General features: G+C 40.7%; 8 protein-coding genes and 1 further gene across 8 annotated transcripts; 3 read left to right on the top strand and 6 right to left on the bottom strand.

Moving 5' to 3' along the window:
* Positions 1-323: 323 nt before the first annotated feature.
* On the bottom strand, positions 324-3,602 carry PSE1 (importin PSE1; the record flags this gene model as incomplete). Its single annotated transcript, XM_003647165.1, has 1 exon — positions 324-3,602. One exon carries the CDS (start codon positions 3,600-3,602, stop codon positions 324-326), a length of 3,279 nt encoding a protein of 1,092 aa, XP_003647213.1.
* A 422-nt stretch (positions 3,603-4,024) lies between these two features.
* On the top strand, positions 4,025-6,220 carry Ecym_5662 (fungal specific transcription factor domain-containing protein; the record flags this gene model as incomplete). The annotated part of the gene is made up of 1 exon (XM_003647164.1): positions 4,025-6,220. One exon carries the CDS (start codon positions 4,025-4,027, stop codon positions 6,218-6,220), a length of 2,196 nt encoding a protein of 731 aa, XP_003647212.1.
* Positions 6,221-6,393: 173 nt separating this feature from the next.
* On the bottom strand, positions 6,394-8,250 carry Ecym_5661 (CBS domain-containing protein; the record flags this gene model as incomplete). The annotated part of the gene is made up of 1 exon (XM_003647163.1): positions 6,394-8,250. One exon carries the CDS (start codon positions 8,248-8,250, stop codon positions 6,394-6,396), a length of 1,857 nt encoding a protein of 618 aa, XP_003647211.1.
* A 1,022-nt stretch (positions 8,251-9,272) lies between these two features.
* YOR1 (ATP-binding cassette transporter YOR1) lies at positions 9,273-13,883 on the top strand (the record flags this gene model as incomplete). Its single annotated transcript, XM_003647162.1, has 1 exon — positions 9,273-13,883. The coding sequence occupies one exon, from the start codon at positions 9,273-9,275 to the stop codon at positions 13,881-13,883; it is 4,611 nt and encodes a 1,536-aa protein (XP_003647210.1).
* Positions 13,884-15,685: 1,802 nt separating this feature from the next.
* On the top strand, positions 15,686-18,064 carry Ecym_5659 (uncharacterized protein; the record flags this gene model as incomplete). Its single annotated transcript, XM_003647161.1, has 1 exon — positions 15,686-18,064. The coding sequence occupies one exon, from the start codon at positions 15,686-15,688 to the stop codon at positions 18,062-18,064; it is 2,379 nt and encodes a 792-aa protein (XP_003647209.1).
* A 344-nt stretch (positions 18,065-18,408) lies between these two features.
* NIP1 (translation initiation factor eIF3 core subunit c) lies at positions 18,409-20,868 on the bottom strand (the record flags this gene model as incomplete). Its single annotated transcript, XM_003647160.1, has 1 exon — positions 18,409-20,868. The coding sequence occupies one exon, from the start codon at positions 20,866-20,868 to the stop codon at positions 18,409-18,411; it is 2,460 nt and encodes an 819-aa protein (XP_003647208.1).
* Positions 20,869-21,493: 625 nt separating this feature from the next.
* Positions 21,494-22,423, bottom strand: BGL2 (glucan 1,3-beta-glucosidase; the record flags this gene model as incomplete). Its single annotated transcript, XM_003647159.1, has 1 exon — positions 21,494-22,423. The coding sequence occupies one exon, from the start codon at positions 22,421-22,423 to the stop codon at positions 21,494-21,496; it is 930 nt and encodes a 309-aa protein (XP_003647207.1).
* Positions 22,424-22,799: 376 nt separating this feature from the next.
* Positions 22,800-24,138, bottom strand: Ecym_5656 (the record flags this gene model as incomplete).
* Positions 24,139-24,407: 269 nt separating this feature from the next.
* Positions 24,408-25,073, bottom strand: GLC8 (PP1-complex regulatory subunit GLC8; the record flags this gene model as incomplete). The annotated part of the gene is made up of 1 exon (XM_003647158.1): positions 24,408-25,073. One exon carries the CDS (start codon positions 25,071-25,073, stop codon positions 24,408-24,410), a length of 666 nt encoding a protein of 221 aa, XP_003647206.1.
* Between the last annotated feature and the right edge of the window lie 269 nt (positions 25,074-25,342).

Genomic DNA, 25,342 nt, shown 5'->3' with positions numbered 1-25,342 from the left:
ATATATATATACACGGAAGTAGATGGGCTACTGTGCAGTTCTAGCTCATTTAGTTGAAGTTTGAAATAGTCATCGCTCTCTTGGAATGTATTTTATCAGTTTTTTAAAAAATTTCACATTCCTTTTTTGTTTGGCTATATTTTCAAAGTTGAAAAGTGGCGCTTCACCTGGACAGAAAGTTCCACCAACAACGAAGATTCAAAGAATAATGACGATAAGAGAGTAAGTTCGGTTTATACAATTATACATATTTATATGTCAATTTATTATGCAAAAGGTGTGGGAGGATGAGTTGGATTAACTGACAGAAGAAATACAAATTTCTAAGCAAACCATTTTTGAATGTCTTGCATAATTGAGGATGGATATCTTTGGAAGTATCTCAAAGCGTAGTCCTGAGGCAAACTGCTCAATAGTTTCTTTGTGGATCCTACAACAACAGCCGCCGTCTTTCCAGACAGACTCTTTTGGTGTAAAGCCTGAACAACATAATCCACAATTTCTCCGATTTTTTCTTTATTGGTAATTGCAGCATTGTTAGAGTCTATCAACTGAGCTAAAAATCTGTAGCTGAATGCAGCAGCTTCTTCATCTTGGATAATTGGAAAGGCTTTCAACCAGTTAACTACGTAGCTGTCAAAATTTGGCATGTTAGATCCAAAAGAATGTAAAATCTTCGCTATAGCAGCAGCAGAATTTTCGGTGGCAGAAACATTGTCCTCTGATTTGGCATCTGGAATTGAAATAACCAGAAACAAAGTGTCTAAAGATTCAACGCAAACTTCTCCATACGTGTTTGGAGCATATTGGGCACATGATCCAATGCAGTAGGCAGCAGCTTGACGAACAGAGGGCTCCGGGGAAACCAGAAAATCTTTGAGTTTGTTGACGAACCCATTTTTAAAGCCTTCTGTGTTGTCACCGCAATAATGAACCAAGTCAGAAATAGCAACTAAAGCAAACAGCATTAGAATTACTTCAGTATCTTGCAAGTACGTGTGAACCAGAGGCCAAATTGCCTGAAAATGCGGAAGATATAATCCATTTGTGGTTTGTAATACTGCTGCTAACGATTTGTTGATATCATCCAATAAGTCTTCGTCAGTAAAATCCTCATATTCCTCATCAACATCTTCATTATATTCATCTTCTTGACCATGGCGCTGTCTGACACGCTCGAAAACATCTGAGAGGTTTGCAGAAACGCCTTTAGTATACTTTTCCAACTGTTCATTAGTCAGGGCGTTTTCTCCCATGATTTTTAGACCATCCACTAAAGAAGTGTGATATATTTGGACAATCTCAGGCATTGGTTCTGAAATTATTCCATTAATCAATTTAGTAGAGGCTAATTGCCATAGTGCTACAGTATTTGGATTTTGAGTTCCAGTAGCAGAAACTAGTGATGACAATAATACTGGAATCAGGCCTGCACCGGTGGCCCTGACGCCATCATGCAAATAAAAATCCAAAGATTTAACAGCAATCTCAGTCATTATTTCAGGGACATATCCAGCAAAGTAATTTTTTAAAATGGTAGCGTAAACCTGTAACAACTCCATGGCTGGAACTTTATCATCCAAAATAGAAGTATGGATAGCAATGTGCTTGCCCTGAATTTGTACAACATCCCAATCAGAGTACTGCTGAAAGTTCTTGGCTTCTTCTTCATCGATCAAGCTGACATCCTGCCCGGCCTTCGCTGTTTCTAGTAATGGAGGTAATACAATTGGTAAAAATGGGACAAAATCTTCCCTTAAGATTCTGCAGATTCTGCTCCAGCCTTGTTCCAAATATGTTTTAATTGGATCATCATCCTCAATACCTTGATTTTGATATGAAACAAAAAGTTCAATCAACTCCTGTGAGTGAACAGAGAACTTTTCCTTTCCAACAGCTAAGGCAATCAAAGTCGCACATTCCATACATTTGCCCTTTAGCGTTCTATTTTCTTTACCAGTGTCAGTCTTCAAAACATTTAACAGCAAAGGCATTAAAGTGTCGTAGTACTTAATAAATTTTTTCTCTGCTGCCTCAGCGATAAACGCAATTGTCGTTAATGCTTGTTCTTGAACGTAAAGTTTGGAGCTTTGAAGCATAGACAACAAATTAGTCAAAAGACTATCTAGATATGGTTCTAAAATCGTCTGGGTAGCGTGCTCAGAGAAGTTGACTAATGCTGCTGCTGCATGTGTTTGGACTCTATCAATCGACTGTCCTGTCAACTTTGATATCAAGGCAGGTAAAATACGTTCGTGCGAAGTTCTTTGGATTAGAGGAGCGAAATCCGTAGAAATTTGACCTAGAACGTTGCAGCAACCATATTGAACTCTTGGGTGAGCATCATTAATTAGAGGAATAACCATATCCAATATCTTTGGTATTTCACCAATTAGAACATCGCGACAACCTTCTGCAGCAGATGATAAGGCCATTAGAGCGCCAAATCTTTCGCGCCATTGAGAAGACGTTACCATTTGTTGCAAATATTGAAACAACGGAGGAGCCAAGTATTTCCCATTTAGCTTTAAAGCTACACGATCTAACGCCTGGCGTGCATTATCGTATGCTGCTTCTTCGTCGTCCTCCTCGACATCATCAGAATTTTGCCACTCTAGAGCTTGCTCATCGTCTACAGAAACTTCAGTCATCATCAATAGGGTATCCATAATCAACGACTGTGCATAATTTGGATTTGATTTACACATCTGAGGAGCGCATTCCGAAAACACCGTCAACAATTCCAATGCGGTAGTTCTAGCTGAAGTTTCCAAGTCTTTGTTTTTGATAACAATATCAGTAAATTGAATCATTTGATCAAACATATTTTTAAACAACTTCGGAGCTAATTCCACCAATTCAATCAAAGACTCAAATACAGCAGTCAATGCATCATCCTTCCCATCATCTAAGAACTTGGGTAGACTATTCAACAAGCTGGGTAGTAACACGCCTAACTTTGACCAGTGAATCTTTGGAAGTTGCTTGAAATATCCAACAAACGCTGTAACTGTAGCGATCTTTACATTGTCTTCTGTATCAGTAAATCCTGCCTCAAATATAGGCAGGGCATTATTAATATCAATCGCGTTAATCAAATGTGGAACAGTGGTAAATATTCTGAAACTGGATTCTCTAAAATTGGCGTTTGGATTTTTCGTGGCCTCGAATAAAGTTTGAAGTAGTTCCGGCCATTCCGGTAGATCGTCCTGCGCGCACTCCGCAATAGCATCAGACAACTTATGTCTAATCCCATCCGAACGCTCCGAAACAAAACCTTTCAACAAGGTACCTCTGATCTGTGTCAATGCTTCTTTACTGATATGCGTGATGTTCTTCGCAATAATCACCGTTTTAGATGATGGCGGTGCTCTCAACGCCAATTTCCTAAACAATACAGCTGATAAACTCGCCAGTGTAAGATCCTCCGAATAAGCAGCTTGTTCTGCTAAAAATACTAACAAAACCTGGATATTTTCCTCTGTGATCCATTGGCTATTCAAAGTTTCCTCCGCAGCAGCACGGACATTGTTGTCAGCTGAACCAAACCCGTTAAGCACGTTGACTAACGTGCTATTTACGTCGCTAGATAAAGCCGACATGCTTCCTAAATCTTATTAATGATACTTTTGGCTTTAAAATCCCCTAGCAGCTATTGCGTGCCACCCTACTATCTCTATTTGTAAAGATTTTTGTAACATGTGAATGCCAAAGCTATATAACAAAGTCAATTTACTAGTCAAAATTTTCAGAAAACTGCTCGGGAACTCCCGACCGGGTAACAAAACTGATTGAGTCAGATATCACTATTAACGGATCATTTTTATGCACGTGACAATGATTAAAGGGTACGGGACTGGAAGTACTAATTGGCGGTTGAGATGAATAAGAATGGAGTAAATTCTATTATGCTTGGAATGTTAAAATAAATAGTTTAAAGAGGTTCTTGAGGTTAATATACAATAGTATATGATACCAGGGAAAGAATAGAATAACTTGTGTGTTTCCTATTTTTCTGTTAAATATGTCAAACAAAGTAGAACAATTCAGTAAGATCGTATCAAAGATTGAACGGTTAGAAGAATCGATAGAGCGGATTGCAAGCAAACTGTATGTGGATGAGAAAGACAGTAGTGGAGACGGGTCAAGGATTAGGAAGAGGAATTGGAATGGTTCTAATGGGTCAAATCAGTCGAAGAAGAGACAGAAGAGAGCATATAGACAACTGGATGTGACAAGTGTGTATCAAGAAGGGCGAAGTAGCCTGGGACAGATAAGTTCCTTGGATATGTTAGCGAAGGTGGTATTATTGCGAGAGGATGATGATCGTACGGAAGAGCAGCAGGATGACTTTCAAGACAAGGAATATAGTGCGGAATATGTTAGTGAACTATTCCCCTCTCCATTTGCAAACAATAACGAGCTTCCATTTGTGCATCACGGTAGTATGAACAGGTTTGGAATTGTATCTTCTTATACCCTTCTATCGCCAAAGGGTTTGGAGTTTCTAAAGTCTAAATGCTTGAATTCAGATGTGGAACTGGGACAGCTTTCAGAATGGTATTCCACAGCATTTCAATCGAAGAGCATGGCTAATTTTGCGATTCCTGTTAGTCTAAGAGATTTACCTGCAGGAGATATCTTGGAGAAACTCTTAAAGGTTTACGCGAACTCAGGTGCCCCAATAATGTCAGTGCTCAGTTGTCAACTGGCAACTGAAATATATGCTAAGTATGTCTCTCAAGGAATGAACGACATGAAAGCAGCTGAAAGCATGGTACTTAACGTTATCCTGGCTCTTTCATGCCTAATAATTAGGCAAGGATTAATAGATGATGAACAAATTTCAATTATATCTTTGGGTTTGACCCCACAGGAGATGAAAGTGTACGAAGATACTTTCATTTCGAATGCATTGTACTTAACTCATCGTGTCACGGTGATTCCAGATGGTTTATTATCAATACAAGCGCTATTATGCCTAATAACCTATACATGTCTATCTGGAGCTATTCATGCATCATATCTATTAATGTGCATCATGGCTAGGTTGTCGCAAGATATGGGGCTACACACCGAATCATTACTTCATGGTCTTACTCCGCAACAGAAATACAATCGTCGTAGCCTGTGGTGGTTATGTCGCTACTTTGACTTAAAGTTGTCGGTCACATTAGGCAAACCTCCAGCGATTGCTGATTTTGATAGTACAACTAATATACCATCGGTGAATAAGAAAGTAGATCTGTTGGAAATGGTTATTCTAGGCTCTTCTAAAAAGTACAATAATTATGATGCGGAATTTGCTGATAATATATATCAGACAATATTAAAAACCGATGGGTTCCTTCCTGTGGCTCGCCACTATATATTTCGGTTATGTGGTATTACAAGTCGCATATATGAAAGATTGTGCAATAATACTATTCACCAGACTCAAACAGTCCAGCATAAGGCAATTAGGAAAGCCATTGATGAATTAGAAACTTTCAGATTATCTTTACCAAAAGATTTGAATCCAGGGCAAAAATTTGTTGGCGATATAACAACTGCTCCCCATGAGCATATGTCGACAAAATCTATTGCTTGGCTAATATATGAAATTCAACTGAATTACCTAGTGAATATGATGTTTGTGCATAGAAGTTTATTTAAAGTTGAAACCCGTTTGAAATCTAAAGGAAAAATTGATTATGAACCAGAGTACAAGAGTATTGAATCTGCTAGGGATATTTTAAACTGTGTTATCAACATGGATTCCACGTTTGTTACGATTATAATGAGGTCAAAACCATGGTCGTTTGTATTGGCCTTTTTTGACATATTTTTATATTCAATAACCGCCCAAGAAGACAAAGACATCATAGAATCAGATGTTAAGCTTTTGTTGCAATTTCATAATAAAATTTGCGAAGGGTTACTGATCCAACCATATTCTGTTGGAAGCTATTTTTTTGATATAAAATTGGAGAACGGATGTGATGTCCTACATGTGCGTAATATGCTGTTCATTTTCAAATGTTTGACTAGCATTTTAAGAAATACTCAAGAGGCCAAGACCGGAAGGAAGCTTTTTCCTTCTGGCGAGGACAAGTTGTTGCAGTGTGATCCTGAGTCACATGACTTGAAGAATCTGATTCCTTCTTCTAACGATATTATGAATCCATTCAATTATTCCAATCTTGGATTTGAAGCACCTTCTGAGGGTTTTGATTTTTAAAATTTTGTGTATTTTTTTGGGCAGTTTTGAACATCAAATGTCAAAGACGTAATCTAAATAGCTAAATCTTCAAAATTAAAGAAATCTATGGTAAAAAACAGGTCCAAAAAATTAATCAATAAGTCAATTATTCACAGCTACATATATACTTTTAACTATTGAATTATGTTCATTCACATTACTTTTCCTAAACCAACACCAATAAAAAAAATAAAGCTTAGTTTGAGCCAAGAAGAATTAGCGAAATTCTTCAAGATCTTAAATTTGGATTGTAACCAATCAAATATCACTTCTTGATTATTACGATGTTTTTTTAATTTTAGGATGAGCGGCACAGTAGTATATCCCTTATTGGGCTTAAAGTATTTATCGAGGAGTCTCTTCAAGTGGTCGTTATTATTAACTAATATTTTGGTAGTGTCAATAGTATTGAACAGTTGATACTCCCAATCTGAGCTATTCAACCGGAGTATGTCGTAAAAGCTGGAGAGCAAATGATCCAATAATGATGGGTATTTCACTAATCTTTTGTGCTTAACTTTTATGTTCACTCTTTTCAAAAACTGCAAAGAATCGTTACTTGAATCCACAGTAAATACGTCAATCTTGAACACATAGCCTTTGAGAACACCCTTTTCAAAAAAGGTTTTTCTTAAAAGGCTAGTCTTTCTTTTCTGAAAGGAAAGAGCACGAGAACTTCTAATCTGCGTCATCGAAAGAGATTTCCTGGGTTCCATCTCCGGATTTGAGTGTGCCCTGGAGACTATGCGAAGCGGTACCAATGACTGTTTTAAGTCAATCAAGGATAATTGGCTTGAGGCAGACGACAAAGAACTCTCGTTTTCGGATATATCAAAAGATTTCCAGAAGTAATTCCAATGTTTGTATTCGTTACCAGGATCTGTAAGTTCATTGGATCCTGGGTTTGTAACGTCAGCTTCGTTTCCAAACTTGGTCAAAATTTTGCCCGCTTCTCCTAAGTTGACATAAGGACTATCGGATTTTTGGATGTTTGGAGAAAGTTGACAACTGAGGGCAGCGTGGGTTAGTTGCAGGACAGTTAGTAGACCAACAATGGACCCCCGCTCATCAATGACTGGGAGGTTCAAAAAATGACCGTCATACATCATGCGCAACGCGGAGTGTATGCCCAATGTGTACAACGCATAGTTTGGACGAGTTGTCATGACCCTTGCAAGAGTGCAATTATTTAAATCAATATTCTCAGGATATTGTAACACCCTACACACGACGTCCTTGCTGGTGAAGATGCCAATAATGTTAAAATCATGCTGAACGCCTTCTTTCCTGATAGAGATATGGGCAGTGCCGCCAACTTTACAGGAACTTTTAGATAAGGGTTCAGTATCTCTTACAAGGATTGCAGTGGTATCATGCAATCTCATCAACTCCAACGCTTCAGCAACCGATGTGGAAGGACCTGCAATGGCTGGAGTCGTCGCATAATGCGGCGAATCCAAGATCGTCTTCAGATTAGGAGTCTCCATTTGTTGAATCAATTTTGACACATTTTTCAAAAACCTCATCCAATCCAAAGACGTATCACTATCAATCACATCGTTGAGAGCGTTGTTGAGCTTTGCAGCACTCAACGTAAACTTCTCTAACTTAAGCAGTGCCTGGTGGAAACACTTAGTAATATCCAAAATCCCCACAACTCTTCCAGTACTGTCCTGCCGTACCGGCAGATGGCGAATTTTCCTCTCGATCATCAGTTCTAACGCTTGTGTCACCAACATGTTAGAACGCCCCACCACGGGAGTACCTGTTAATATATCTCTAGCCTTCAGTCTTTCGTCCATCGTGCAACCTCGAAATACAATATCCTTAGTCGTAATAATACCACACAGCTCCCTATCCCCAGATAGGACGAGAACACAATGGATCCGCTCCGCATATATCAACCTAGCTACAAACAACGTAGAATCATCCTCCCTGCAGAACAGAGGTTTATCCAACGACAACGAACTAACAGTCGGCAACGCTCCAGATCCCGACACACCACTCATTCAAACCTTGAAGAACTTATCTATTTTATATATGCCACCCAAGTAAACGTCCTTCCAAATATACCGATACCTCTAAACACTTGGTACCCTCTGGACCCCCCTCCAGGCCATTCTACTTCTAATCCCATTTTCCTTTCCCGCCCAAATTTACAGTCACGTGCAGAAATTTATCCTAAAACATAAAACCAGCTGGAAAGGATGAACCCTTGAAAGCGGTTTTTAAACGCTCCAATCGGACTATCTATCCGGAAAATTGTATTTGGTAAGGTAGTAGAACCGTCTGACCGCTGTAATGGAGCTTTTCCAAACAGAAAATTCCTCCTACACGATTTTTTTAAAAAAACGGTCCCTGCAACCGTACACGTAGAATTTTCAATCCCTGAATGTAGATCTCGAGAATTGAAAATAGTAAAGCGATCTTTACCTCAATTTGTAGGCTCCTCTCTCAGATTGCTTTTCAATTTTACCAACAAATACGCATCCTCAATTGCGATGAATTTAAAAAGGGTCCGGCGGGCGAAAGAAAGGAGATAAAGTTTTAGACGAAAGATTTTAGAAAGAACAAAAGCAATACAAAAATGTACCAAAAAGCCCAGACTTTTAAAACAAATAATAGAGAAGGATATATAGCTTTGTATGCTCGAGGCCCGGCCAGTTGATATTGAAAGCCATAGAATTTTGACTTTTCCAACTAGGAACGAATTCCTGTATATTGTGTACACGGCTGGCTACCTCTATCTTGCAGCATGTCTGTGCAGCAATAACTAGGTGGATTCTTCAGCGGAAATAATTTCGCTGAAAATGATATTTTTCTTATTTAAATTGTAACTTATAGAACCATTATTTTAAAGCAAATATAGCTCTAACGGAACACGGATCTTGTAATTTTAATTAATTGATTTGTGTTAAACTTCTAATTTCTCATTGACCAAACTCTTATCCAGAGTTGACTAGAAGACGTTTCCTTTTAATTTAGTGATCAGAGCGAAGTTTAAGGTGGTGAGAACATCGATAATTTGCAAATGGTAGATGAACGCTCATTCAAAAGTGAGTTGAGCCAGGATAGACCTATATCGCAAACTGATTCGTCGTTAGAAGGAGTGAGGAAGCATCCTACTATGAATGATGTCAGGAAGACGGGAACAGCTGATGTGTCGTTTGTTCAGGACTCTGAGGTAATGATGTCTGTGCAGAACACAGATGACGGTAATTTCGGGAGGTCGAGCATGCAGGAGATTTTGACAAAGAGGGATTTGGAAATGATTAGTGAATCGAAAATATACCCGCAGAAGCGCTTTTTCAGGATGTTGCATTCTAAAGCTATCCCTCCAATACCGGACGCTCAAGACCGGGGCAGCTTTCCATTGACGAGGTCAAATATACTGTCGCGTACTTTCTTTTGGTGGATTGTTCCATTAATAAGCGTTGGATACCGTAGGACTCTGCAGCCAAATGACTTGTGGGAACTAAGTGAAGACCTTCGTGTGGAAACTCTGTACCAAAGGTTCTGCCATTATATGGATCAATATTTCCTGCAGGCACGAACAAGATATGCGGCGGAACATCCTGACGCTTCGGAGAAGGAAATCATGAATAACGCTAAACTTGGCAAGTATGATTTGGTTAAAGCACTATTATGGACATTCAAGTTTCGGTATTCATTAGCTATTTTGCACGCTAATTTAAGTTGTATTGTTGGGGCCTTGCTTACAATTCTGGTCAAGAATTTAATTAACAGTGTAAAGCCTCCAACTGGGATTAATATTTCAAATTCTAATCATTCAGTAGCACATGGGATAGGTTATGCTATCGGCGCGTCCGTTTTAATGCTGCTAAATACTCTATTTTTCAACCATTTTATGTATGAATCCTCCGCGACCGGTGTGGAGGCCAAGTCGGTTCTGATTAAAGCTATTTTGCAAAAGTCGATTAAATTCTCTACCTATGCGAGACACTCATGGCCAACTGGTAAGATTACATCTATGATCAATACCGATTTGTCAAGACTTGAATTTGCTCTTATATTTCAACCATTTTTGTTGGCATTCCCACCAGTGTTCATTATTTGCCTTGTTCTGTTATTGGTTAATTTGGGTGCAGTAGCGCTTCTTGGGTTTTCGGTGTTTATCTTGGTTATAGGATTTTGTTTTCTTGCCTTCATTAACATGATGAAGTTTAGGGTTTCCACCAATTTCTTCACCGATAAGCGTGTTAGTCTAACAAAGGAGATCTTGAATGGCATGAAGATGATTAAGTTCTATGTTTGGGAAGACGCTTATGAAGCGAGCTTGAAAGAACAGCGGAGTAAAGAAGTGTCAAAACTTAGATGGATACTATTTCTGAGAAATTTTTTGATTGCCATAGCGACCACTGTACCTAGCTTATCTGCCATGGTTACCTTCTTGGCCATGTACAGAATCAATTCATCTAATCGTACACCAGCCAACATTTTTGCTTCCTTGTCTTTGTTTCAGGTTTTGAGTATTCAAATATTTTTTATTCCCCTTGCATTAAGCTCGGGTGCAGATGCATATGTGGGATTGCGACGTATACAATCGTTACTCGAATCAGAAGAAGAAGCGCCAAGGAGTATCACCAGTAGGTCTTCGGCGGCCGAATTAGATGATTCAAATATTGCTATCAAAGTTGTTAATGCATCGTTTGAATGGCCTGACTTTCAGTTGAGAGATACCCAAGTTAAAGATGAAACTAACTTACAGACCACATCGTCTGCAGAAAAGGAGGCTCAGAAAGAAAAGGTGGATTTATCCAAGACCTCATTTAGTGGGTTTTCGGACCTCTCTTTTGAAGTGAAAAAAGGTGAACTTTTAGTAATCACTGGCGCGATCGGAACAGGAAAAACTTCCTTATTAAATGCTTTAGCTGGATTCATGCACAAAACTAATGGGGATATCCAGTATAATGGTCGTATGCTATTTTGTGGAGCTCCATGGATTCAGAATGCAACAATTCGTGATAATATAACGTTTGGTTCACCATATGACGAAAATCTCTATAGGGAGGTTATGCGTGTCTGCTCATTGGATCGGGATATGTCCGTGCTTCCTGCAGGTGACAAAACAGAAGTCGGTGAACGTGGAATAACGTTATCCGGTGGACAGAAAGCTCGTATAAACTTGGCCAGATGCGTGTACAAAGTTCGTGACATCTATCTCTTTGATGACATCCTTAGTGCTGTCGATGCACGAGTGGGTGCCTCTATTATGAATGACTGTTTGCTTGGAAAATTAGGTGACAAGACGAGAATCCTGGCTACACACCAGATCTCTTTGACTGAACAGGCATCACGTGTAATATATCTAGGCACCGATGGCTCTTTTGATATAGGTACAGTTGATGAACTTAAAACCCGCAATGTGCAATTTGCAAATTTGATGAAGTTAGCGTCGCAAACTGAATCTGAAAGTAAAGATGACAACATTTCTTCCGAAAAATTTGATAGAGAGGACCAGCTTCGACAGTTACAGCAACTAGATGATCTTACCGCATTAAGAAAACACGCGACTACTAGATCCACTTTTGCAGAGTCTATACAAGGCGAAGTAAGTGGCCGTCTGGCTTCTCAAGAAGAAAGGGCGGTGAACAGCCTTAGTTTTACCATCTACAAACAGTACATTCGTGCTGCTTGTGGAAATTGGTTAATCCTAATCCTTCCGATGATCATTTTTCTTTTCATCATCACAACTTTCCTATCCTTGTTCAACTCCGTTTGGCTGTCTTTCTGGGCTGAATATAAGTTCCGTGGGCGTAGTGACACTTTCTACATGGGCATGTATTTCTTTTTTGTGATGGCAAACTATCTTTCTACAAACATACAATTTAGTCTGGTTAGCTACTTGGGTCTCAGAGCTTCTAAAAATATCAATTTGCAATCTCTACATCGACTGTTACATGTTCCTGTAAGCTTTATTGACACAACACCTCTCGGTCGTATTCTTAATCGGTTCACCAAAGATACAGACATTCTTGACAACGAGCTAACGGAATCATTAAGAATGTTTAGCTATCAGTTCACTGTAATCTGGGGTGTCATCATCATGTCTATTATTTATCTTCCTTGGTTTGCTGTTGCAGTTCCCCTCCTCGTGGTTGTCTTTATCCTCGTTTCAGACCATTACCAGTGTTCTGCACGTGAGATTAAACGCCTGGAGGCTGTACAGCGCTCATTTGTATTAAACAATTTCAACGAGGTCATAAGCGGAGTAGACACCATTAAGGCTTACCATGCAGAAGCACGTTTTTTAAAAAAATCTGATATCCTTATTGATCGCATGAACGAAATGACTTTCCCACTTTATGCGTCCCAACGTTGGGTTTCTATATTAATTGGTATGATTGCTGTTTTATTTGCTTTGATAATATCTATTCTGTGTGTTACGGGCTGGTTCAATATATCTCCTGCATCCACTGGTGTGCTGCTAACTTACGTCCTACAGCTACCAAATTTGTTCAATACTCTGTTACGTGCAATGACCCAGTTAGAAAACGACATGAACAGTGCAGAACGGGTACTTTCGTACGCCAATAGCCTTCCAAAAGAGGCACCGTATAGGATTCCGGAAATGGCTCCTCCAAAGGCATGGCCGGAACGTGGGGCGATCACTTTTGATAATGTAGCCCTTGCATACAGACCTGGACTCCCCCTGGTGCTCCAGGATGTGAGTTTCCATATTTCAAGTGGAGAAAAAATCGGGATATGCGGACGTACTGGTGCAGGCAAGTCTACTATCACCAATGCATTGTACAGGCTGGTGGAGTTGAGCAACGGCAGCGTTACCATAGACGGTGTCGATATTGCGACAATAGGCTTATATAATCTGCGTAGCAAGTTGTCTATCATTCCGCAGGATCCGTTGTTATTCAGGGGGACGATCCGCAAGAATCTTGACCCATTTGGGGAGCACTCTGATACCGAATTGTGGGATGCGCTTTTACGGTCTGGTGCAATAAACAACGATGATTTGGCCCGGGCACAAGGGTTCGAGACTGTGTCTGCAGCTACGGCAGCAACGAAAGCGACTGATACAGTTGCAACAAAGACCGGTCTGCCAGTATCGATGCCGTCGCACGCAGAAAATGCAGCATCCGTGGCGCCCGCGGCATCTACGTCTTCCGCCGTTGACGCCACTACAACCACCAGCAATGACACTGTCTCTTCATTGAACAACCATAATGCCACAACATCCGATGCCACAGCGACCAGTAAACCCGTGTCCGACGGCAACACCAAGAACATGCACAAGTTCCATCTAGACCAAACTGTGGAGGAGGATGGTTCGAACTTCTCCGTAGGGGAGCGGCAATTTTTGGCGCTCGCACGCGCGCTAGTCCGTCAGACGAAAATCTTAATTCTAGATGAGGCCACTTCCTCTGTTGATTACGAAACAGACGCACAAATCCAAGCTCGGATCGTCCAAGAGTTTCAACATGCCACTATAATGTGCGTAGCCCACCGTCTCAAGACAATCCTCCACTATGATCGCATACTCGTCATGGAAAAGGGCCGTGTAGCCGAATTCGATACGCCCCTACGTTTGTACAATGAACAGGGATCGATTTTCCGTAGCATGTGTGATCAATCCAGTATTACTTTGACGGACTTCGATGCTTAGAAAGCAAGAAAAAACAAAAAAACAAAAAAGAACCGCAAACCAAAATGGAGTTTGTTTCTAATTCTTCATCATAGTTTTGTTGTTGCGTATGCATGCACAAATACATATGCGCGGTCTGCGGTTGAACAAGAAAAGCAGCCGTAAAGAGCTGCAAATGGTCGCATAGGAACCATGTATACGTACTCGGTCTCTTTTGAGACAAGGAGGGGGCAATCGTCACAAACATTACGTATTTTTAATCTTAAGAACTGCTCTGTTTATTTTTTAATTATTTATCTTTTTAATTATTTATCTTTATTTTTTTGAGTCGTTTCGGTGGCAGTCCGATAGTGCGTGTTTCCTTTGCGAGGATGACGGCGCCCCATGCGTTTTTACGGAGAGGGGGAGATGAGGTGGACGTAATTACACATAATGACGTATACATACACCCGCAGTTCAGTTTCGCCCATCTCAGTCCACCCCAATCTCAACTCGTCACCCTCCCTCATCTCATTCATTTTTTATAATTCCGCGTGACGCGTACCCAAAAACCGTTTTCTTTATGCATATGTAGGCTCTAATCTAAGCCGGGTCTGCAGAATGTGCCTGCTGCCCCTAAAAAACGAAACTCTCTTACCTCCCTTTAATTCTTCCTGCTCCGCGTCTTCTTCTAACAGTCCCTCCACTGCTGAGCGCAGCTGAGTGCTGCCAATGGATCTGGGGATCTACCTCCTCTCTGAGCAATAACAATATACGCGCAGCTTCCGCAAAAACGCCAAACAATATCCCAACGTGTCTTGCCTGTAGAAATGGTGGTTCTATTACTACGCGCTCCCACGGGAAACAGTACAACTATTATGCAGACGCTTAAACTTAAAAAATCAAGTGGAATTCTGTTTAGGCATCAATTTTAATGATTTTATCATTTTTTTCTCTTTAACAGCTATGGTAGAGTTTCTAACATAAGCAGAGTTTCCACCTGATACGGAAATTGCATGTAGAGTTGTGTGTGTGAGGGATACGGGGAGTGGGCAGCAGCAACTAGTTTGGAAGCACAGATAGAAACACAGAAGTCAGTGTATATATTTATGATACGGATAGATTATTTGAGGAAAAAAAATATAATGTATGGTGCCTATATTATGCATTAGTAATTGTCTTTCGAGCGCCTGTGTCTTTCTGTGTGTTGCTGTTTTTACCAAGAAACAGAAGGTGAGAACGAGAACCATACAGAGCTGAAGATTAATAGTCTGTGGTATTGAGAGAGTTGAAGGCGAATAGAGAGCGTAGTAAAGTTTAACTTTCAGAAACAGAGAGCTAAACGGGCAGGACAGACAGATATAGTGTGTTTTTACAGGATAAAGTTTTAAAAAGAGGGATTGGATTTGGGACTTACAGGAAGGACTTACGGATTTCTTTTACGAAAAGGGACTTTCTAGGAGTGAAACTAAGGAAACATACATCCCAAAATCAAGCTCTATAGGAGAGAAAGAGAGAGAGTGTGTGTGTGAAAGAGAAAGAGAAAGAGGGTAGAGGATATTATTGATAGGTAGAGGATACTATAGAGAGAGACTGTGTGTCTGTGTCTGTAAGTGAAAAGTAGCAGGAAGGAGAAAAAAATACAGAGCTCCACGTATAGAATTTGGGAGAAACAGCTTAAGGAGAGGGAGAATTAGAGGGATTGGATTGATCAATAGTTGAGGATCACAGAAGAGGAAATCGGATAGGTTCTCGGGATATATATTAGGGTATTTTTCGTCCCAACAGTTCAGCGGGCGCAGTAGCATTCGTGGGGACAATTAAATATCATTAGACAGGCGAGCATGACGGCGCTGGATAGTGTTTGGATTCCGTCTGAAGACAAGGGCGAGCAAGTTCAGGTTGGGGTGTACGGAGAAAGTGTACAGTTCACACCTACGAGGTCCATGGCTCAGTCAACTGCCGGTAAGAATTGGTTTGACCGCGTGAAGTTTAAGTCTGGAGATGCGGACCAGGAAGACGAAGAGGAAGAAGAAGAGGACGAGGACGAGGAAGTATTCTCAAGATTGAACTCGCTCTCTGACAGCGAAGACGGGATATTCAATCTGTCCAAAGTCTTTATCTCTCCTTCAGAAACACAGCGAGCTATGGTGCAACAGTTACAGCAACAGCAGCTTTTACATCGTCAAGGACTACGGCTACAACAAGAACAACAATCATACCAGTTACTACTACAAAAACAAAAACAAAAAGAGCAACAGCAGCAACAGCAGCAACAGCAACAACAAACGGTACAACATCTTCCGCAGGAAGGCAGCGGTGGTGGTTTCGAAGTTGATATCGATCCAATGTATGCTTTAGAAAACCCTGGAAATGCTATGGAGGATCAAAGATCTTTGTCAGTGGACTATTCTTTATTGCAATCGATAACTGACAATACTTTTACTATGCAAGATAATGGATCAACAAATCCCACACTGCCTTCAACAAGTGCACCGGTAGCGTGGAACGCGGGCATTTTTGACGTCTGGTGCAACTCGCTTTATAACGTGGTGCCCGAATCTTTTCAACAAGTGCAGAATCTCGCTGCACCAAAGGATCAGCTACAACAGCAACAGCAGCCACAACAACAGGAGCAGCAGCCACAACAGCCCAAATCGCATTCTATCTCTTCGGCTTCACAATCTCTACACAATGGATCCTTTCGTGGCGCTGGGCGCGTGTACAAGAGGTCAAAGTCCGTATGTGCAGGAATAGTGTCAAATGACTGTGGCAGGATAGCAGCTCCTAATTTAGCGCATACGCTTCGTACATCTATGAGCTCTGCAGGTCGTATATCGAAACACAACAACAACAACAACAACAGCAGCAGCAGCAGCAGCAGCAGCAGCAGTGCAAGCATAAGTAGCGTTAGCAGCTTTGGCGGTGGCACACATGCTCCTAGTCTACGCCGGGGGTCATGTTCTGCGATATACGACATATCGGGTGTACCTTCTGGGCTTTCTCAAGTTACCGGCGTCGCTGGCGTCGCCGCTGCACATGGGAGCCACCATCCTGCAGTGTACAAGTATGTTGCACAAGCTCACTTGTCAATGCAATGCGATACAACTAAGATTGAAATCGAAAACAAAGCTGACTGGCTACCAATATCTCCTATGACCCCGGAGCGTTCATCTCATATTATTTCCAAATTACAGGAAAAGAAGAATGTGCTGTTAGATACTGTCTATGAAGTTTTTGAACTATTTCCGCAGCAGCATTTCTTACCAGAAAAGTTGGAGATCCTTGCCTTGGAGTTTGAACCCTATTTTGCCAAAATGCGAAACGCTGAGGAGACTTCTGCAATCATTTCTGAGGATTCTACTGCTTTAAATCGATGGATGTGGTTAAATCAACGGAGAAAGAGATGTTCAAATCAATTAAAGCAGTTTCCCCGTTTTACTGTGCGCGAGGCTGTGGACGATGATGGATCCCCCTACCAAATTGAGGTACGCACATCATCCGGATATAATGATTTCACTTCAACTTCTAGTTCCACGTCAAGTTTATCACATTTAGACTTCTTACTATTGCGTCTAAGGCACATGAACTTATTACGAGAGTCCGATGACCGTAAACGCAAGACAAAATACTATGAATTTATTGAGGGTAAGATGAAACGGCCCCTTAACAGCTTTATGCTTTATAGGTCCTCCTTGATGAAAGCTTTATCCATTCTAAAGGTCGTCAAAATCGTGACAGACCTTGTTGGGGTGGTTCAAAAGGAGTTCCAATCTCTTGACGAGTATACCGTTTTAAAATTTCTCTCGGAAACGGTGAAATCGCGTCGGGGGCTTGCCTTTGAGCAGTTACCTCATATGCAGCGATTATCCGAGATCATTAATGAGCAACTTTACCGGCAAAATGATTCCAGAATTGGCAATGGCGCACATACTGCACCGTCGACTATACAGGAACGTGTTCCTTTGGATCCAAAGTTTAGTAATCACACTGTGCTAGCTCAGGTGATCACCCTGATGTGGAACTCGGAATCCAGTCGCTGCCGTGAGGAGTTCGTCAAGTTTTCAAAAGTTGAAAAAAGTCATCACCATATGGTTTATCCCAAATACAAGTATTGTCCGGTTAAAAAATTGAAGCTGGAGGAATTGGAAAATAATTTGAATATTACGACTTTCACCCCGGACCTTTTAGATGGATTCAGGAACATAAATTCTGGTGACTAACATTTTTTTTGATCTAGGATACGGCGCACTATTAAGGATCTTTATGCCCCTCCCATGTCTTAAGGATCGCTAAGTCAAACACAGTGCAGGTTTATAGGAACGTTATTAACATTTTTGTCGATCCTCCAAATCTAATTTTGGGCTTCTTGACTTAACATTCTCTGTAGTGTTTTAATATTATAATACATATACATGAAACAGTACAAGGAGTTAAGTATATATTAGCATTGTGTATATAGAATGCTCAATCACATCAAGAATTGTGACAGAACAACGATATAAAGTACATGACATCTTGGAGAAACCTAAAAGCTTTTTATACATTAAAGAGACGAAGGCAAGGCTTATTGCCGTTGGGAAACATTATTCAAACGTTCAATTTGGTATTTTGTCTCCTTGTTCAACTTTATTGCAACTTCCTCCAACTTGGTAATCTCATCACCCCTCTCAAAAATAATCATTTCTTTCGACTCGTTCAGAGAACCTTTGATGTTCATACCATCTGTCAAAGATTCAACGACCTCAATAACTTGTTCATTGGGCAGGCTGAACAGCTGTGATAGCTTAGCAACAGACAGTTTACTGTAAAACCTTTTGTATGTAAAAATATATGTCTTCAAGGATTCAATTTGTACTCTTTCGCTCAATTTGATAAATACTTCTTCGACATTATTACCCAATAAGGACCAAGTAGAAATACCTCTCAAATATTGAATACATTGTGACCAATTACCCTTTTGCATAGCTTTAGCAGCATGAATGACATGGTCTCTCAAAGTCTCTGGTGAACCTTGAAAGCTGGATTTCTCGTAGTGCTCTAAAGCACGACGGATAGACTTTTGAGAATAAGGAATTCTCTTGACTTTGATACCAGAAAAGAAGGCTGCCATGTGTGGAATTTCAATCAATAGTGAACATGTCATAAAGACAGCATCAATCAGATCCAGGTTGATATGTTGGTGGAATGGTAAGCATAATTGTTCGGTTGGAGTGGCAGTGCCATTGGCACCAACATTGTTAGAAGCTCTTTGTAGTGACTGTTGTCCCAAAATGTCTCTGAGATGGGAGGCAGTTGAGACTTCATTGAGAATTTGATGACAATCCTCAACCAAACACAGTTTGAATGCAGCTATACCTAATTGAACAACTACTCTGTTGAACAAAATCTGTATCGTAGGATCTTGGGAATTGATAGCGGTCCTCACATTGGACTCGACTAACATATCTTTACCCTTCTTAAACTCATTGTTCAATGCATAGAAATAAATTTGGTACAAAGTTGCACGTTTCTTCAACAATTGATCATGTTCATTGGATACGAAGGTACACAACGTATCAATTAGTTTACCGATATAATCGGGATCTGAGGAATAGGTGATATATTTAGAAGTAGCACCATTAGGAGCTTTTGCCCACGCAGCACGTTCGATAATTTCCACAAGCTTGGATGGCTTGTAATAAATATGGTCTAATCTTCTAACGAACGAACGTGCTAAATACCTGCCCGCGGAGGATTCAGGTAAAACAGACTCTAAGTATAACTGTGATCTTAAGATCAAGCTATAGATAGATTGTTCATCCCTTAGACGGTCCAAGTAATCACTGGAGTGGGGATCGGTATTCAGCAACGATTTATTAAATTCATCATCCAATCTTTCAACGAAGGAAAAGACAGAACCCAAAATTTCTTTAACACCTTGTTCGTTTGGAACGGGCTCATCCTCTATAAATTCATTACGTGGGGCAAGCTCCGTGACGTGATAACTACCAATATTAGCCTCCAAAATGGTTAACAAATCAACAACATTATCATGAACAGCTTTCCATTGTTCTAGAGGCTGGTACGCTAAACCGGAACAGGCATCAAATCTAATTGGAATTAAATTCAAGTACGCAACAATAGATTCGTACGGAGTCTTCGCAATTTCGACCAATTCAGCCATAGTCTTGATCTGGCCTTGAATATCAGTACCTTTTTTACCTCTAGAATCGATAACAATATGCAATGCACTGAAAAAATCAGATTGTGAAGAACCTGTAGCAACTGAAGACATATCAAAGGACTTTGAACCAATACCTAACATAAATGGAGTACCAGACATCTCCTTTGATTGTGTAAATTCCACAGTAGTTTCCTTATCAAAGGCAGCCGGCGACTCCCTGAACTTAGCAAGCAATACCTCAATATCTCTGGCAATTTTTTTAACTCTCTGCTTCACGGTATTATAAGCCTTGGAAACAGCTTTGTTCTTGATGTCCGATTGGGAGGTACCAGCAACCAAATCTTCAACTTGTGCAACTACTTTGATGAATACATTAGGCGTGCCAAAGTTCTGCTGCTGTGCCTTGACTAGTAACTTAGTCACATTCTCAAACTCAGAAAGAATAGTAACCCAATCCTGAGTTAGGTCCGCTGCATCGATCCTGCTATATGATGCATTCATTTCATCTAATAATTTATCTTTACCAGATTTCACAACTTTCTTACCTTCATCATCCGAATCATCCGAACCAGCATAATGGTTGCTCTTCAAGAACCTGCTTGCACCAGTTGCACCAGACGAAGTCCCTGCTTTCCTAAACTGCGGTTTCTTAAACCAATCTGGTCCATATGGTTTACTATCGGAATCATCATCAGATTCCACAGATTCAGATTCCGAATCATTAAAAAAAGAGTCGTCTGATACTAATTCTTCCTCATCCGAAGACGCCAACAACTCCTCTTCTGAAGAGGACAATAATTCTTCTTCTTCACTAGAAGAAGCACTATCATAGTGGTACCCACGGGAGAAAAAACGGGACATGATGGTAGCGATTAACTAATTAGTCGAGTGTTAAAGAGTAGATCTTCCCTTAAACGTGGATATCAGTAGCACTAGAGGATCCTAACACACAAAACGTCTGCAAACAGAATTAAAATAGTTGCTGAGATGATTCTCAACGCTGTAGTATGATGTTTTATTCTGCTTAGAACAGAAAATTTTTCACCAAAAGGGCATCTCGAGAAAAAAGACTACGGAACTTTTGAAGGTCGTTGGATACGGGAATCATAATGTACGGTGATTAGATCAGATGAAGATTCATGGATAGGTAGTGTTAGTAGGTAGGACGGTCACTGGGATTATCAGATATCAGGAAGATGGGCTCTGGACCATTAAGATAGTCCAGCGGATGGGGGGGGGGGCCAGTCTAATAACAGGTAAAGGTATTTGCTATAGAATTATATAGATTTCAGAAAACGTTATTCAAGCCCGAGGACAAAAATGCCAATCAATGGGTATATTTATATTTATACTTAGTGGAACAGACGTTGGCTCAGAAATTGGGTGGCTATAATGTATTTATAGCAGTAGTAGTTAGGCTTAAAAGCAGGTTAGGGGGAGCCATTTTTCAAGTTGGTGAAAATAAGACATTTTTGGTTAAAGGAAATCAATCAAAATCGCAATCTAGTTTGTATTTTAATTGCCTATCGGAGGTCCAGACACCCCAATGGTTTTCGACACCGTCCATACCGGAGGTTATTGGCTTCCATTCTTCGTCGAAGGCCTCAAAAACAATAACGTTTACTCCCCATGCTCTCATGGCACAAATACCCTCCTTCCAGAACTGTTTAGCGTTATCCAAGGATGGCACAGAGTCTTGGAAGCTACTGCCTTCAGTAGCCCAGCCAGTTTCACCTACATAGAAGGTGATATCGGTGGTACCCTTGACAGTCTGAATGGATTGAAGAGCCTGCATGATGTCGTCAAAGAACGAGAAGGACGCATTGTTCATTGTTTGACCTTGCCAGTATGAAAAGGCGTTAGCCATAACGAAATCAGCCTCTTCAATGACAGGACGAGTGGCACCATCGACAATAACATTCCAAGAGTCAACGGTACCTACAAGCTTACCACCATAAGAATTTCCTTGGGAGTCCTTGATGCTTGGTAGCAAATCACGAACTTCCTTGATCCTTTTGGCTAGATCAGAAGCAGATATATCATCACGATATAAAGACTCAGAACCGACTAAGAAACCCCGAACGGTGGAAGACTTAATCTCGGGCAAATACTTTTGTAAAGCCTCTTTCTCAGCAGCAAAGTGAGCATCATCGTCGGGCCAGATACCAACAAATAGCTTGAATCCTTCCTGATCAGCTGCAGGGGCTAGATATTGTAAAGTGTTACAGTCAGAGGAAGCATAAAACTTAACAGTATCTGTGTATGGCTTTAAAGCTTCGAGATCATTCTTGTAGTCCTGCAAATATTTACAGGTTCCGTCTTTCTTCTTGACACCTAGGTTGAAAGCCAACTCACCCACAGCATGAGCGGTGGAAGCACCCAGTAGACCAACACTAATAGCAGCTAACAAACGCATTTCGATTGATGTTGTTTTTTAGGTTATAGTTTTAGCGGTCAATGAATTATAGCGCAAACTCCGTAACCATATATATATATATATATATATATAATATGAGATGTGGCTCAGTAAAAGAGATGTACATATGAATGGAATTATATATTACAGAAACCTAGATGAATCTTCAAAAAAGAAAGCACCATTCTATATCGTATATGATGATGTTTCTAAAATTAGAGTTTGGCATCTATATAAATAAGCGTTCACGTGATTATCATGTGACCCGGGCTCAGAATAACCGCAGTAATACTTACGTATCAGCCTACTTTGTTAACATTAAAAGAAAAGTTTTATATATATACGGGGATATAGAATGATGCAACCACGTAAGCGATTACAGCGTGGCCAAGGCGGACAGCGCGATCATACAGCCGTCTTCAATGCAGATATTACCGTGGGGCGTAGCCCCCGGGAGATCGAGCTGTCCATCAAAGAAGTTGTGAGCGCCATCTGCACCATTGAAGAGATGCTTAGACTCTTCGAACTTGCGTTGGATATGGGGCCATTTACCAAATACCAGTAATAAGTTTGCAGGGTGCGGCAGATTGGAACCAGCAGTCGACTCCTGTAGTTCTTCAATACTTGGTTTCAGAATTTTTTCGACATGGGGGATTTTGGTTTCAACTTTAATGCTGCGTTGAGAGTTTTCGTCGTAGTGAAAATCTCCGCTGTTGATCCACAAACATTGTGTGTAGCCGTCTGAGAATCCAGAATGGGTAAATACATCTGCTAAGGTTTTCGCGACTCGAACATGGTAGCCGTAGGAGGCCTTTGCACCAACAAAGTCACCGTAGGCCTCATCGGGAGAGACAACCTTCCGTTCTATGGTATCCACAGTCACACGCACATTTATAGGAACAATCTGCCCCCTCAACTCAAGATTAGCTGCCTTCCCTATGTTTATATATTTGGTTTGAAGGTACGGTTTCCTCTTTAAATTGGTGGCCTTCTTCCCCGGCTTGGTCATGGGGATTGCAAGACCTTCCCTGTAACGTCCCTTATCATCTGCTAAATGTCTCATAAAGGGCAGTGCAGAAAGACGGGGTAGCTTTGCAGCAGCCTTGAAATACCCTGTATATTGCTTTTTGAAAACGGAGGATACCAGGTATGGGGGGGGTCACAAAATACTGAAGTAAAGTAGCTATCAAAATAGCACGAGACAGTTTCTTGCGATGCTGCTTATCCTTGGGCACTTTCTTGTCTTCCGAAATAGTATCATCATTGAACTTAATTTTCTTATTTTGGGGAGGGATTCCAAAGATATCCTTTTTGCTTGAAGTGGATAATCTCTTCTCACTACCCTCTAAAGATCTTCTATCCCCAAGATCCAGAATCACAATCTCACCTGCGTTGAATAAAGTTGCACTCTTCGCAACCTGATAAAGAACATGGGTAATCTGTTCCAAGTTTGAGCAATTATCGATAATTGTAGTTGGAATACACAGGGAGTAGTTCAAAGTTTTCGATGACAACTTTAAGATCTTTTTAGTCTTTTTCATGGAAATCTTATCCTGCTTCTCGACCCGAAGTCTCATGTTATTGGTCTTATTCTTGGACGATGACTTCTTCCCTTTACCGTTAACTATTTTTTCATTTGGAGCAGAAACCTTGGCCTTCTTAGGGATTGGACCTCTAGCATCTTGATCGGTTCTTGTAGGTCTCTTAGGCGCCATATCAACCGCAAATCTCAACGAACCCAACTGTTATATACCACGCAAGCTTTCCCTCATCCTCTATGTCATCGCATAAGAAATCATCTCAAATTCACGTTTTACAAAAAATTTTCATCACTTCGTAAAGTGCGATATCAACAGGGGAACGCTTATAATAACCATGGTGATGATCTATTATCAAGTTACGTACTTGCATTATTGATAGATAGCTAATGCCTTTATCTTTCTGTAGCATAACAGCGCAAAGTTTGGTGAATTCTATTCTAGACTTATTCGTCTTCGTCTTCATAGGAATGGCGGTTCTTAAAAATTTCTTTTACGTTGTAGTGCTTTTTCCTCATCTCCTCAAATCTCTTGTGCCTAGCATCAGTATCATCATCATCATCGTCAGCAACATCAGCATTAGCATCATCGTTTTCACCATCAGACCTTTCGCCCTGATCTCCTTCATCCCCTTGCCCCTGCGCACCTACTGTGCGAACACCGTCGTTGAGTACGTCATCTCGTTGCTGTGTTTCTGCAACTCTGTATTCAGGATCGCCAAGGGTGAAACTATCTAAGTCCTCATCCTCATCCTGCCTGTAATACTCCCCATCGGGATCAATAGCACCCTGATAAGGCGTCTTCGGCTCATCAACATGTATGTCCTGGTACTGTTGCTTCGTTATCTCATTCTCATCCAAGTTTTTCTGGTTCCATTGAAGACGTTCATTCTCCTCTTGTTCCCTCTTCAGGCTTAGAATATCCTTAGGCACAGTGTGTCTTGGGGGGGAAGAGAGTGTCATTGACGCATTATTTTTCTGTCTGGATGTCAGCTGAGCATTTAACCTTGTATTCTTTAAAACCTGCTGTCTGAATTCACTAACAGATTCGGAGTCCAGACTTTGTAATTCTTGTTCATTCTGAGGAAGCGGATTTTTTAGGATACCACCCATATTCAATGATCTAAGTTTCCAAATGCTATGATAGCCTGTATTCAACAATATTTTACTCTGTGAACGGACCTTTAATTGAAAGCAAGTGAGTTTTGAATTACACAGCTTGGTAAAACCCCCTTCGGAGAGAGAAGCTAATCATAACATTACCCGGCCCATTGAGACACGTGTGTAACGACCCAGACTCATTAACTTGCAGTGGGTTATTCGTTATACCCATCTTCTGGGATCAAGAATTAGCAATACGTTCTTTTGGATTTACCAGATGA

The sequence above is a fragment of the Eremothecium cymbalariae genome, chromosome 5 (genome assembly GCF_000235365.1).
Source record: "Eremothecium cymbalariae DBVPG#7215 chromosome 5, complete sequence".
Taxonomy (NCBI): Eukaryota; Fungi; Ascomycota; class Saccharomycetes; order Saccharomycetales; family Saccharomycetaceae; genus Eremothecium; species Eremothecium cymbalariae.
This window is presented reverse-complemented; position numbering and strand designations above follow the sequence as displayed.